This window comes from Barbus barbus (genome assembly GCF_936440315.1).
Source record: "Barbus barbus genome assembly, chromosome: 12".
Lineage (NCBI taxonomy): Eukaryota > Metazoa > Chordata > Actinopteri > Cypriniformes > Cyprinidae > Barbus > Barbus barbus.
Genome location: NC_136740.1, coordinates 12,477,029 through 12,492,153, shown reverse-complemented (window position 1 = coordinate 12,492,153; position 15,125 = coordinate 12,477,029). Strand labels below are relative to the sequence as shown.

The window sequence follows — 15,125 nt, the reverse complement described above, 5'->3', positions numbered from 1 at the left end:
ATGCCTGAAGTGTCCTAGGCTGAAATTGTCTTAAACCTGCATTGGTTTTACTAGTTAACTGTCAGTTAATAATACACTCTCTTCTCTTATCACATATCAGGTAACTGTGTAAGAGTGATAATTCCTTAAGTTAACTGCACTACACACAAAAAAAATGTCATTCCTTTTTTTTGACCAGTGTCAGATTTAAAAAAAAAAATTACTTTTGGTGCTTTGGAATCGACATTTGATATCACAGCCCTAAAAAGTGCACATGTAAAACTGCAAAGAGGAAAAGTACAGCTGTCTTCAGTTTTATAGAGATACTAAATCTGAGCAGTATGGAAGTTCATTGGTGTGGACTTGCTGTTTGTATTTGGAAAACCTTTCAACTTGAAATTTCTACAATTAATTTCTTCTAGTACTGTGCAGACCCTATTGTTCAGGGACATTGTGTAGCTATTGCGTAGACATAGACAGGCTAGGAATCAACATATATTCTCTTGCTTTTATCACTTTCTTTAGTTTGTAGTTGGCATACAGCTTGCAGTAAAGACATAGTTTGCACTGGATTTTACCATGAATCCTAGACTTTGGATTTTGTCTTTTATTTCCTTTCTGTGATCTGAGTTTATTTGCTTTTTTGCTTCTTTTTGACCTACCATTGAGAATTTTTTTTTTCTTTTCCATGGCGTTTTTCTGTCCTTGCTAAAAAGTTATGGGGACAAATGCAAGCTTACTTTTGCCATAGATATATCTAACAAAAAAAACAAACACACAAGGTTGTTTTTGTATGGTCTTGTACAACCAACATCTTTACTGCATTAGGCATGTTACATGTCTGTTGTTGCACTAAAATTGTCATACAATTATGATTATAATGAGATTCCATCAGTTTCGATGTTGTCACAGCTCGTTTTAGAGGAGCTCTGTGACGCTGCAAAAGAACCATCTGCTGTACATGACCCTAAATAAAGGTGGTGATATGTCTAACAACTGTTCTTGGAGAGTTTATGTAAATTGCATGTGCTATACTTTTCAATTGATATGTTTTTTATTGTAATCTCACAATGGGACTTTATAAAAAGCAGCTACTTTATCTCGTAATTGCACATTTATATCTGACTTTGGCTACGTTTAGACTAGTGCATTTTGTTTTAAAACGCATAACGTTTGCTATGGTTACGCCTGTTGTTTACACTACTCGAAAACGCATCAGACTCCGCTTTCGTTAGAAAATACCTAAATTGTGTTTGGACTTCTGAAAACGATGGCGTGCCCACATTTGCTCAGTCTGCGTGTCCTTGATGACCATGTAAACAATAACATCATGCTCATTGTCCCTGCATGAATGGTCATGTGACGGGCATTTTCGGTTGTGTAGTGTGGACGGATATTTTGAAACGCAGTGAAAACGCCAGTGTAGACGAGGATCTTTTTCATTTTAAAATGCTGTATTAAAGCGAAAACACACCAGTGTAAACGGGGACTTATCTGATATGACCATTCATCCCAGCTATAACTTTTTCTCGTTAATTGCAACTATACCTCTCAATTTTTTTTTTTTCAATTGCAACTTTATATCTCGCAATGTTAATTCTACCTCACAAATGGGTTTGCGTCTTTAGATTCCCAAATGCCTATATTTTTCAATTGGATTTTTTTTCTTGTAATTGCGTCCCACAATGTGAGTTTTTATCTTGCACTGACTTCATATCAAACTTGTAATTTGTTTTAATTGCTTTCAATTCCTTATAACTTGTAAAGTTGCAATTACAAGAAACATTACATCTCACAGTGCTACTCTATACTTCACAACTGTGACTCATCTTCAAGTTGCGACTTTGTATTTCGCAATGTTTATAGCAGTTTATTTCAAGAAACTTCAGTATTTAACTGACTTTGTGACTTTAAATCTCCCATTGTGTCTCGCAATTACAACTTCTCCCAGCTGTGCCTTTATATCTGACAACGTGACATCGTTTTGAATGTTTATCAAAAAGACTTCTGTGGATATTTTTCTATATATCTAGTAAATTTTCCCATAACAATTTGGTTCAACAGAATCATGTTTTCAACTGAAAACAATTACACTGTTAACAAGAAAGAAAGAGTCCAACTCTGTGTTCTGGGTGCTGCTGTAAAAGCTTTTTATTGCAAAGTACAGTAAATGCTTTTTCCTTTTGGAATTTAGAAGTCAAATTTTCACATTCTCGATCTTCTATTCAAAAGCAACTTTTTATGGCACATGAAGCAATGGGTGAAATCCTGTATGCGAGTGCAATAATATCAAAGGCCATTTGAGCAGGGCTGATAGGTGCATGACAATGTTTCAAGTCTGTGCTGCGTAAACACATGAAACAAAAGCTACGTTCACAGGGTATCGAGACATCACAGGCTCTATCCATTTAGCCACAAAATAAAGACATCGCCTACTGACATTGCTATTGTTTGAACCATGCATGGCTTATTTTCTCTTAAATTAGAATTTTCACAGAATAACACTGCTTTTGACCTATAATACACTATTCTATACAAAATACAAACAAAACATGAACACAACAAAAAAATAAAAACGTTGAAGTGACATTTACACAATTGTACAGCATCTGTCTCATGTTTAGCCTCTACATCAAGGTTCTACTTTACACGTACCTAATCTCTTATCCACATAATACTCAGAGTAAAAATCTGAGGGAAAAAGGTGAAAAAAAAGTCTCTATAATACTAAATTTTCCAATTCCTTTCGAAATTGCATGCTATACATGATAAGGTGCTGAATGGTACTACTGTTATTGACAGTGGACACGTGTCTCTCTGGTAAATCTGTCAAAAAAAAAAAAAGCTGATTTCTCATTTATCGCATTGAAAAGAAAAAAAAATTAAAAGGTTTAATCACTACATCTTCGTAACATTTGGTAATTTACAATCCTATGTGACTGTTGTGGGTCTGTAAAAATGTTCAATATTTTGAAGAATCGTTATGCAGCTCTTTTCCATTCATCCATGGACTTTGACCTATTGTTAAGAAAAAGCAACAAAACAAGTAGTCCATATGACTTGTAGGCTATAATTTGAAGTCCTAATATAACGTTCTGAGACAAACAGAACAAGTTTTTAAACACTGATCTCTATAAAGATAACTTTTAACTCACAACTTGATCGAAATAGCCAATTTATATCCAAAATATCCAGGTTAGTTTAGAATAATGTAGGGAGAATAAATAATGACAGAATTGTACATTTTTGTCAACTATAAATCCTTTAAGATTCCCTAAAATCTTTCCCTCTTCCTTGCTTTCCTGACCAAATAACCAAATTCTTACAAAAACACATTTCTTCAAGGCACTCATTTTATAATGCCATCATTTTTTTTAACCAAATATGGCTAGAAGTCCTTTCATTTAAATAGACGATTGCCTGCTTGTGCATGTTGCAAGTTATGAAATGAATGTATTACTAAAGAGATAACGTATGAGGAAACGACACAGCTGGAGGGAAAAAAAGAGAAAAACGACTTTCTAGTTAGTTTGCATTTGTGTGCAAAATAATTTGGTCATCTGTATCAATGTTAAACAGGTTTCGGTCACACAAGGAGACTTCAGCTCAACTTCAAGCTATCTGAAAGTAATCGGACGTGTAACATAAGAAGCCCTACTTTTTTAAAAGCAGGTAAAACAAACACGTTTTACCACAGCAGTACACCAGAGAAGAATCGCTGATGATTCACATGAGATATGAACGCTGAAGGTGCTACTATCAATGCCACCTGAATTCAACCAAACAGCCAGTACAAACAAAAATGGTGAGAGGGCATCCAGTCATCTTCAAACACAGTTCTTTGGGATCATTCTGAAGGCCACAGCGGTAAGAGACAGACATTTGTCTCTGTACTGGAGAACTGGACAATCAGCATTCTGCAGGCTGTGTGTGTGTGTGTGTGTGTGTGTGTGTGTGTGTGTGTGTGTGTGTGAGCGTCTATAAATGTTGTGCATCAGGAAGTTACACTGTAACTGTGTTCTCTTTCAAAAATGCATTAAAATGGATATCATTAATAGTCCGCAGGAACAGTGAACATGCACCTGAGTGGTTTCAATGATACTCTTAGACCACCTTGGGACAAAATGCATAAGCTAGTAAATGGAGTAAAGTCTGACTACATGTCCCAGGATAAGTAAAGTATAATGGGTTAGTGATTATAATCCCTTTCACCTGTGAGAATACAAATAGTCCACAGCAATAACCGTCGTAAAACACAAACCCAGAAACATGCACCTGCTCCAGATGAAAGCAAACTCGAGTTAAAGTGACCTGTTCCAGCTCATTTGTGTTTAGATGTGTGTGCCGAGATCCTGAGTAGATGCTGTCTCACACTTGCATCTCAGAGCTGCTGGCTAATCCCAGCGCCTGCGCCTCCTCTGGCGTAAGACCGTTCTTCAGTGTTCTTCTTACTGTAGAGAAAAACAAGGGGTAACACTTTAGTATAGGGACCAATTCTCACTCACTGTAAAAAATCAAAAGTTGAGAAAACAAACGTTTAAGGCAAACAGCTTCAGCAGATTTTTGACTTGTTTTTGTAGATTGAGTTTCTTCAACTTTTTGTTGTATAACCTGAAAACAATTTGAGAAAACTCAAAAATCTCCTGAAGCTGGTTGCCTTAAACATTTGTTTTCTCAACTTTTTTTTTTTGTTTACAGTGTATTAACATATTGAGTGTTTATTATACCTATAAATCACACATTCTGTAAGACTTTATTATACAGCCATAATACCTAAACTTAACTACCTTACTAACTATTAATAAGCGGCAATCTAGGAGTTTATTGAGGCAAAAGTTGTAGTTAATGGTGTGTTAATAGCAAGAATTGGACCTGAAAATAAAGTGACTAAAGTCAAGTCACCTTTATTTATATAGCGCTTTTAACAATGTAAATTGTGTCATAAATACATATCCAAAAAAAAACCCACTAATAATAAAGTGACTAAAGGAAATGAATGAGAACGAAGAGCTATCGAGAAAACGCAAGACACAAGCATATTCTAGAGAGAAGCGATAGAGAATTTTAAATATTCAAACCTATTTTCTAAAATTATAGTAGACACTATTCAAACTAAACCATAATATCAATAAATCACCACATATCGTCATTATCTATTTTCAAAACAAGAAGGATGATTATGTTTGTGGTAAAATATTTTTTCGTTTTAAATCTATTTATTGTTTACATTTTAATTTAAAACATCCAAATAGCTTTTAAACTGTAATTATTTACAAAACTTCATGAAAATTATTTATTAATACAGTATATATTAACCACTATATTTTCTTTTTTTTTGAGAACTAATTCTTTTATTGAGCAAGGATGTATTAAATTGACCAAAAGGCAACATGTATAGTGTTACAAAGATAAATTCTGTTCTTTCAATTTTCTATATATGTGATCCTGGAGCACAAAACCAGTCTTAAGTCGCTGGGGTATATTTGTAGCAATAGCCAAAAATACACTGAATGGGTTAAAATTATAGATTTTTCTTTTATGCCAAAAATCATTAGGACATTAAGTAAAGATCATGTTCCATGAAGATATTTAGTCAATTTCCTACTGTAAATATGTCAAAACTTCATTTTTGATAAGTAATATGCATTGCCAAGAACTTCATTTGGACAATGTTCAAGGCGATTTTCTCAATATTTAGATTTTTTTTTTGCACCCTCAGATTCCAGATTTTCAAATAGTTGTATCTCAGCCAAATGTTGTCCAATCCTAACATCTTATTTATTCAGCTTTCAGATGATGTATAAATCTCAATTTCAAAAATTTGACCCTTATGACTGGTTTTGTGGTCCAGGGTCACACATCAAAGAATCCTGAAAAAAAGTGTCATGGTTTCCACAAAAATATTAAGCACGATGACTGTTTGCAACATTGATGATTATAATAAGAAATGTTTTTAAGCACCAAATCAGCATAATAGAATTACTTCTGAAGGATCATGTGATACTAAAGACAGAAGTAAAGGCTGCTGAAAATTTAGTTTTGCCATCACTGGAATAAATTACATTTTAAAATCTATTACCAATTAGAAAACAGTGATTTTAAATTGTAATAATATCTTGTAATATTTCCATTTTACTGTATTTAGATCAAATGCATTATTTTATTAGATCACATTCCCTTCAAAACTTTCTCTGGAGGGTAAACCCTTTGAAGGGATTAGGGCATAGACTCACAGGATTTGCGGTTGGCTCTGGAGCGTCTCCTCTCACGGGGCTGTGCGCGCTGACTGGGGCCCTGAGTGGCTGATTTCACAATACGTTCCATGATCTCATCCGCTGTATCATTTGTGCAATTAGAAGTGTCTTCGTTTGCAGTGGATAAAAGTGCCGTATGACCTGCAAATGAGACATGAGAAGGAGAGAACTGGTTTCAATATTTTTGTGCCGACATCAGCCCTTTAAGGACTCATACAGCTACTGCAAATCAGCATCAACTATATCTCTGAACATATGAATATACCTCGAGTGGCTCGAGTCCGTGTGCGGAGGCCGGGGAGTACAGAGGACGGACTGTCGCCGCCCTGCAGGCTGGTGCGAAGTACTGCAGTCATCTGCTCATGCTCAGCTGCATCCTCTGTGTAGCCCAAACCCTGCAGCTGACTCTCCTGACCCTCCAGAGGAGTTCCTGCAAACTTCCCACTCTGAGGAGAGAAACAAAGAAATTATTTTATCATAAAAATTACACTCAATAGGAGTAGTTGCATTTTTATGCTTTTGTTTGGTTGCTAAACATCAGTGCTTTCCATATTTTCCATATTATTTACTATTAGTCTCACTTCAGACAAATGTTTATATAAATTATTCCAATATATGGTTAAAAGTAATCTCACCACAATCAAAAAAAACATATCACCCTAAACATCTTTATTCAGAGTGGTTTAGTATATTATTCACACAATCGTTTATTAGTGTATCAAGACTCCAGGCAAAACTCCATATTGAAAGTGCCACATAATCAATGTTACATCTATTATAGTTTTGAATTATTAATTGCAGACTTTTAAATCAGAGTTGATCTTGAAATAGCTTTACTGCATCAGCTTTGTTCAACATCATGTTACATTTACAGTAGTTTAACATGCTCTTATCTTCTGTGCAAATCCACATGGAGAACCGTAATAGTTGCTTTCAACAAGAATATTGCTCCCTGAATTGCTTACAGTCTATAGATACAGTACAAAGTTGCATATGCTATGGTAATACATGCTAGACATTACAGGTCAGTTGAGTCACAGGAAGAAACGTGAAACCTGTCCATGCACAAATACAGAAAAGCACACAGATAGGCTACACGGATACCTCATTGTCCTCTTCCTCATCACTCTACAGAGAAGAAATTAAAGAAGTCACATGATAGAGAAGATGAGCAGGAAATTGGTATTTGGTTTCACACGTCAAGATTCTTAAAGGTTTTGAAACAAATTCCGAAATGTACAAACCTGAACTTCATTCTAATGCACTTTAGGCAACTCTAGGGTTTTTTTCTAAAAAAAAAAAAAAATACTGCCAAGAATATGTCCACATCACATATTACCCCACATTAAAAAAAAAAAAAAAAAAAGATAAATGACTTTGCAGAACGATCAAACTTTTTTTTCTTGATAAGTACATTTAGTCACCAACTCTATAAAATAACACAACTATATGTATGTATTAATTACTATGCTAAGATTTTGGTATACAATTTGACCTAGTTGTTTTTGCTGAGTTAAATAATTTTAAAGTAAAATGATCATAAAAACAATAATTTAACAAGAAACACCTTAAAAATGGAAATGACAAAAATGCATTACAATGTTGAGAATTTAGGGTGAGGGTATTTGCTTAACTGCCAATAAACAATGTCACAATGGAAAAATATCAGCAAAAAACTTTACCATGAGCACAAAGTTACAAGGTGTTCTCAGAACATGGTTTCAGAAATGTAAACACACATCTTGTTCTAACATAATCCACTTGGGCTTATTGTTTTCCAGCAACATGTGTAACTGAACTTCCTCCTTTACCTCAGCTCTACCTCTACAGAGCCAGAGCTTGCATTCAGCACTCCTACAGGGACATCCAAAGGTTTGGATTTTCAAACCGAGATTGAATTAGACACCCCTCTTAGACCGAGGAAGACCCACGCCAAGCATAACATGCCATGAAGGGCTATCCTGGCTATGACATCCCCCATGAGAGGCATTAAATTGGCCTCCTGGAGTAACAAATACCCAGGGCAAGTCCAGAGCTACAAAACCCGTGACAATAGACTGCTTGGTTTACAATGTTTTATTATTGTAATGCAAGTGCTGAGTGTGTTTTGTGGCTATTCTGAGCACCCTGGGGCGGCCTAAGAGAAATGGATCATACACACGATTAGAATCAGACCTCACTGGTCTCAAGTGTGAATGAGACACTGGAAACATCTAAAAGAATAATGACTGCCTCTTGTGGTGCAAAGATGAAGCACAGAAATTAAGCAGCTTGTTCACTCCTTTTTGCAAAAGTCTCAGGAAACGATAGGAAAAAAAAGCTGAGCGGTGAGGGCTTTTTCTGTACATTAATTATGGGACAAAAGAGTTAAGAAAATAGTAGAGTTTTCAGATCAGATATTTGATATTTGATTTAAACTTTTAAGATCCCAAAGAACAAGATAATAGTTAGAATGAGAATAAAGAGAATAAACAGTTAAATAAACTGTTCATTGTTCATTCACATTTGTTCATAATACATTATCTGATTTATACAACTTTAAACATGAATTTTATAAATTAACATCAATTTAGATTTGTAATAAATGTTGTAAAATTCATAAAATCTGAATGGAAATGTTAACAATTGAAAACTTACAGTAGTGTTACTACTTTCCCCTTAATATTAAATGGATAGTTCCTCTACAAATAAAAAAGTCTGTCATCGTTTACTCACCCCCATATATTATTAATAAAAGAAGATATTTTGAAAAATGTTGTTTGGTTCCCAACATTCTTCAAAATATCTATGCATTCAACAGAAGAAAGAAATTCATACAGGTTTTGTAATGAGATGCGGGTGAATAAATGATGACAGAATTTTCTGTCTTGATGAGTTTCTTTCTTTTATTCTCTTCAAAGATATTTTGAAGAATGTGGGAAACCAAACAGTATATGTCAACCATTAGAAAAAAAAATACTATGGAAGTCAATGGCTACCGTCAACTGTTTGGTTATTCTTCAAAATATCTTCTTTTGTGTTCAATAAAAAAAGAAAGAAATTCATACAGGTTTGGAATGACATGAGGGTGAGTAAATGATGACAAATTTTTGGGTAAACTATCCCTTTAAACTAAACCTTGTATAGTAATCTTATAGCTGCAAGTGTTCACACTCACCTCTGTGATCATTTTGCCCCGGGTCTTGTTCCTCTCGCGGTGATTGGCTCGTTTCTGTTTCTGCTGCAGCACTCGCTCTCGGGTGGTGCGGTACTCAAGTGCAAATTCACTCAGAATCTTACTGAAGCGGTGGATGCTCACCTCTCGTATCGCATACGGTGGGTGGCCCAGGAACAGCAGGAATGAGTGAAACCTGTAGATCAAACACACATACTTTCAATTTACCTGAACTCTACAACACCATAGTACAGAGAGACAGCAAAAAGACACTGAAGCTTTTGGCATATCACAAAAATCACAAAATCCAATTCACGTTTTTGCAAACCACATCCAAACCATATTCATAGGTGGTTTGAAATCTAATAAAAAGCAGATTTAAAAAAAATATATATATCTCAGTCTGAGATCAGATTTAAAGTATCCTTTTTCGTTCTCATAGATTGTGCTTGAAAAACAAATCAGATTTGTGCAAATAGCTTTAAAGCTCTCACCTGTTTATGATGCGGCGATGCACAATTTTAAGGATGATTATTCTCTCTGCACAGTCTTTAAGGAAGTCCGACATGCGCTGCTTAAGGGCTGGTTTCATTTCGTGTTTGGCGATGACCTTCAGGTGGTCCCATGATGCTTTGCAGCGGCGCTCCATCTGACATAGGTTTTCCTGCAGCTGGTCGAAGTCAACCTGAAGAAGACAGGACAACCGGTGATCAACAAAGGCATCTCATGATTGGTCCGTTCACTTCAAAAGCAATGCTTCACTTTTAGCAACACCACATGGAATTGTGAAGCCTTGATTTCTTCTTTTGTACACGGCACACTGCCATTGTTAGTACACTGTGACTGGGGTCCAAACGTCTGAGATGATATTGCAAATATGGGATTTAAAATCTAATTTAAATCTGGAAATAAATTGAAAGTTTTAATGTTTTGAAATATTTAAAACAAAGAAATGTTATAAAGACTAAATAAGATTCTGCACTATTTTTAGGTCACTGATCAAATAAGCACATTTGTGACCTGAACATGCTGTATGACTACAAAAGGTCAGGTGTTCTTCCAATGAAGCACAATATGCTATATACTGAAAGTCCACTCAAATCAGAGGTGATGGTGCTGTAGTACTTGAGCTAACCTTAGCAGAGCGAGTGATGGCTCCAATCTCAGAGTAGAGGTCTGAACTCTCTGGAAACTTCTCCACGACGATGGAGCAGACGTGATGCAGAAGAGACTGTTTGTGAACAGTGTCCTTCACCTCAGGAACTTTCTCTAGGTAACTCAGCTCAAAGCCTTTAGCCTGAAAACAATCACATAAATAAATAAACCCACATATTATCATTGATAATGATGACATATTGCTTGTTTGTTTTTAGGAAGCCATATATATGTATACATTTTTTAGCAATTCAATTTTTTATTCTAATTAATTACTTGATGTGCCGATTAATTAATCTATTTAACTGCACATAAATTTTGGCTGAGAAATTACCCCTTAAAATATCATTTGTAATTTAGATCATTTAAAAATCATTAAACCATGGATTCATTCAGTAACAAAACACTATTTTCTAACAAAACAGTTGATTAAAACATACGGTTTTTAACACAATATTAACTTTTTGTATATCAAACTTGTTTGAATTGTAAAACCCATAGTGTCATTTTTTCTTTCTTTCATATTTGAATTTATATAACTGCATTATAATAGGCTACATGTGTTAAATTAGTTAATTTTACACCCAATTCACACCAAATTAGCACATTAATCATGCTATAATACATCATATTAATAAATAATTAATAGATTTATTAATCATTTATTTTGGAATGTTGTGATTTTTCTTGTAATAAAAGTATTTTGCCTTTTATTATGCCTTTTTATTTTGCCTGTATTCATTAAAAAATTATATTATATATAGAGGCAAAATATTTACTTGCAGTGTACATTATGCGGCTTTTGGCATTTTCCTGCATTTTAAAAAGTGTAATGTGTGCTGGAATAGCAGGGAAATTTTATATCAGATAAATCTGAATGTGTAAATATGCACAGATGAAATGAGCTCTGATGTAGAAAATCACATGCACCTTGAGTGCATTAGTCACTCTGGATCTGGTCCATCATCAAGTCATTTCCTAAAAAAGGCTCATTTTGATATTATTCTGATGTAGTTTTGTTGATTAGCATCAGTTGCTTTAAGATAAAAGCGCTTTGAACGTGTGCACAGTCTATGTGCAGCTCCCATAGTGATTCTGACCAATGCTTCATTAACATATGATTAACAGAATCTCAATCCTGTCTGCAAGTCTGTGATCGAGGCACGACAGAGCTGGGAATAGAGAAATCCCCACAGACGTGACATGACTCTCGCTGGCTTTGTTCTGCTGCCCATTCGCAATGGTTTATGGTAAAAAAAGAAATTTCATGCCAAACTCACCACCTTATCAGGTTTATCTCCATCAGCCTTTTTAACATTATTAAGATCTAAGCAAATACAGCAGACAGACAGAAAGAAAGACAGAGATGGAGAAGGAGAGATTAGGGGTTGAAAAAAGAGCTGTAGAATTCGCTGGCACTTACATTGGTCCCATTGAGAAAGTTGCCAATAGCTAGCAGAGTTGAAAGGATGCAACGCAGCGTCTTATTCTTTTCTAATTGGTCCATGCCCTCCTTCAGGTCCTGTAGTGGCTCTGCTACTTCCTGAGAAAGAAAAAAGAATGGGTTTGAAATAAATAGCCTCTGGGAAAGAATTTTGTAGACCGGCGGCTTTGCTTCAAGATTTGCTGTCACAACACAATACTAAAATTGTTCATCTTATAACAGAAAAACTCAAAAAGCCCTAACATTGCTTTAACAACAACAACACATTGGAATTTCTTATATATTAATGCTAATAAATTGATATACTGTAATGAAGTAAAGTAATAAAACAGAATTATTTCGAAATGAATACTTTTTAATATTTTATTGTGCAAGGACACATTAAATTGATCAAATACATTTATAATATCACAAAAAAATGTAAATACTGTAAATGCTGTTGATATTTATCAAAAAATCCTGAAAAAAAGTATCATGGTTTCCAGGAAATTAAGCAGCACAACTGTTTTTAACTTTGAAAATAATAAGAAATGTTTCTTGAACTCACCAAATGTGTTTTTATAGTTTAATTTGTAAATTTACTTTGACATTTCTAAGATTTTAAGTTCTCTGCCAATAATTTATTATATAAAACTCGTGTAATTACATTTTAAAGACCATATTTAATGCAGTCATGATTGTATTTTCCTTTGAGTAGTTTGTTTCATGGTTTTTGAAGATGAGGACATGTAAAGCAAACTTTATACAGTATGTCTGATCCAAATTATACATGATTATATTAGTTAATTGCACTTTATTATTTATATTTAGCATTGATTTCTTTCTGCTATCCATCAGACCTGTCACCCCAATTTTGGGCCCCTGCTGACAATATAGTAAAGGAGAGGTCAAAAACAACTGGCTCCAAACCACCATGATGCCATTTCATTTGTTCAAGTGGGGTAACAGAACATGAGGCCGACCTTCTCTAAAGCGTCATAGTCCATCTTAAAGGCCCAAAGCTGCAAGCGGGCGGACAGCTCACTGATGGAGGACAGAATGAGGAGGAACTGCTCTGCGCTGCCCAGTGGCGTGTCGGGGTTCGCCAGCTGGGCCTCCTGAATCTTCTGCGTCTCCTCCTCCGTAGGAATCATTGTCAGGATTTTCTACAAAAGAGCATGAGACCCAGCAGGGAGTGTTAGTATCACTGTCAGAAACTGTTGTATATGGGGATTCGCCCCTAGAAAGGCATTCGCTCCATCAATCATGTGAGTGCTGATGAATAACAACACCTGGAAAGACACGGCATTACTCAAAAATGTGGGAAATGATGACTATTTCATTGCTATTTCAACTGCTACGGGCATATCTCGCCATTGCACAATTGAATAATTGAATAAAAAAGGTAATTTCTCCTGACCAGAACAAAATTTCTGATAAAATCTTGAGAAACATAAATTGCGGCTGTCTGTGAGAATATAACACTCTCTGTAGAGACATAAAGGGTGGAGAGAAACACTCTAATCCATTTTTCCCATGACGAAAGATAAAAAATTACCGACTTTATGAGAAAATGGGAGCTCCATTATTCACATGTTGATATTGAGACATTTACCTCAGATCTGTATCATGGGCTGGAACAGCCTAAATTAAGCATTTTTCTAACCTTTAATCTTTGAGATGAATTATATGGCTGCTGCCAAAAATGCTTCAGTTTTTGCAGGAAATCCACATAATATTTAGAGTCGCCGGCCAAAGCAACTTGCTAAACATTAGTTTTAAGGGTAAAATCTATTGGTTTTGCGGAAATCCAAAGCAAATATATATGCTCTCAGGGCAAAGAGGTTGAGTTATTTTGGACACGAGCTTTGACTCAATGCTTTTGGTTTGCCAACTCGACTTCAGTCGGTATGTCTCTGTCTTGTTGAACACAGTTGTAGAAAACCATGTATTTTGGTAAAAATATGCTTTCATGTAGCAGTCTGGGGATGATCATAAATGCCTGAATGATTGATGTAACAAGATAAAGAAAAAGAAAGAGAAAGAGCGTGAAAGTGAAAGTGAACCGTAAAGGGGTTCTAGGAATATGTGACTCACGTGGACTCAAAATAAGGTTGGTATTAAGTACAGATGTGTTTTCTACATGGTAACCTGTCTGGCATTCTCAGGATTAAAGTGTAACCATGCATTGTACTAGCTTTATAACTGAAACGTATGTATTGTAGCTTTTCTTAATAATTTCATCATGTCGAATTTGCTTCATTACGTGCAATTGATTTGGCATAATTTGCGAAACGGAATGTGATTTTAAACTGGTGCAGTATTACCTCTATGCCTTCTTTGCTCAAGGCGTACTCGTCAAAGTTGAGGATGGCTGTTTTGATGGTGCGAGGAGGCGGCAGCACCGTCAGGCCAATGTTGATGGCGTTACTTCTTTTGGAATCCAGAACGATGATCTCCTGACGCTTCCCATCTGCTGCCGTTTTCTGAAATCAGATATATAACCAGATCATAAGAGTTATTCATAGTGACTGCACTTTGAGTGGTCAAGACATCAAGGTTTTCTGGTTGGCTTGTATTCAGGAAGTTAAACTGTATTCAGAAAAAGTGCATAACAAAACAAAACAAAAAACAAACGCCCATAGTCTATGACTTTGCCCAGTGAATTTGTATTCTAACAATGTCAAACGGTTCACACACATGCATCACAGGAAAATCTTAAGATTTTTGTGATTTTTAATACCAGATCTCAATTCATATGTTTTGAAGGATAATATTTTGTGGTAAAAATGTGCCATTTAAAAACTTTAGACATTTAAAATTGTAAGAGTCCAAATATCATGTCTAACATTTTACACATCAGTTAAGTAATATTATCTCACTTTATGACACAATTAAATAATACCAACACACGTATTGCCTAAGCTGAAAAACTGTTTAGATAAAACAGTTACTTATGGTTCTTGAATCTGATTTGCTGAGAGATCTTGCCAGCCATGAGATATTTTACCAGTATCGCCACAGGACTTATTTCACTGTTTCACGAGTTCACACTTACATATAGTTAGCTGGAGTACAGTAATGTGTATTTGGCAAGTATAGTAATGTGTAGTTGGCATGCTGTCCCGGGGAAGGGCTCCAAGCTCAGAGTACCCCTGTG

At 35.3% G+C, this 15,125-nt stretch overlaps 1 protein-coding gene across 1 annotated transcript in view; it reads right to left on the bottom strand.

Annotated features, from left to right (window-relative positions):
• Positions 1-2,112: 2,112 nt before the first annotated feature.
• Positions 2,113-15,125, bottom strand: part of LOC306878341 (FH1/FH2 domain-containing protein 3-like) — a 189,688-nt gene continuing 176,675 nt past the window's right edge. Inside the window, exons 17-26 of the mRNA XM_079430621.1 lie at positions 14,293-14,451; positions 12,949-13,131; positions 11,966-12,085; positions 10,523-10,684; positions 9,882-10,072; positions 9,391-9,583; positions 7,338-7,361; positions 6,499-6,679; positions 6,213-6,374; positions 2,113-4,430 (exon numbers count right to left, since the gene is read on the bottom strand). Coding sequence (XP_079286747.1) covers positions 4,348-4,430; positions 6,213-6,374; positions 6,499-6,679; positions 7,338-7,361; positions 9,391-9,583; positions 9,882-10,072; positions 10,523-10,684; positions 11,966-12,085; positions 12,949-13,131; positions 14,293-14,451 — 1,458 coding nt within the window. The 3' untranslated portion in view covers positions 2,113-4,347. The remainder of the gene's footprint in view (positions 4,431-6,212; positions 6,375-6,498; positions 6,680-7,337; positions 7,362-9,390; positions 9,584-9,881; positions 10,073-10,522; positions 10,685-11,965; positions 12,086-12,948; positions 13,132-14,292; positions 14,452-15,125) is intronic.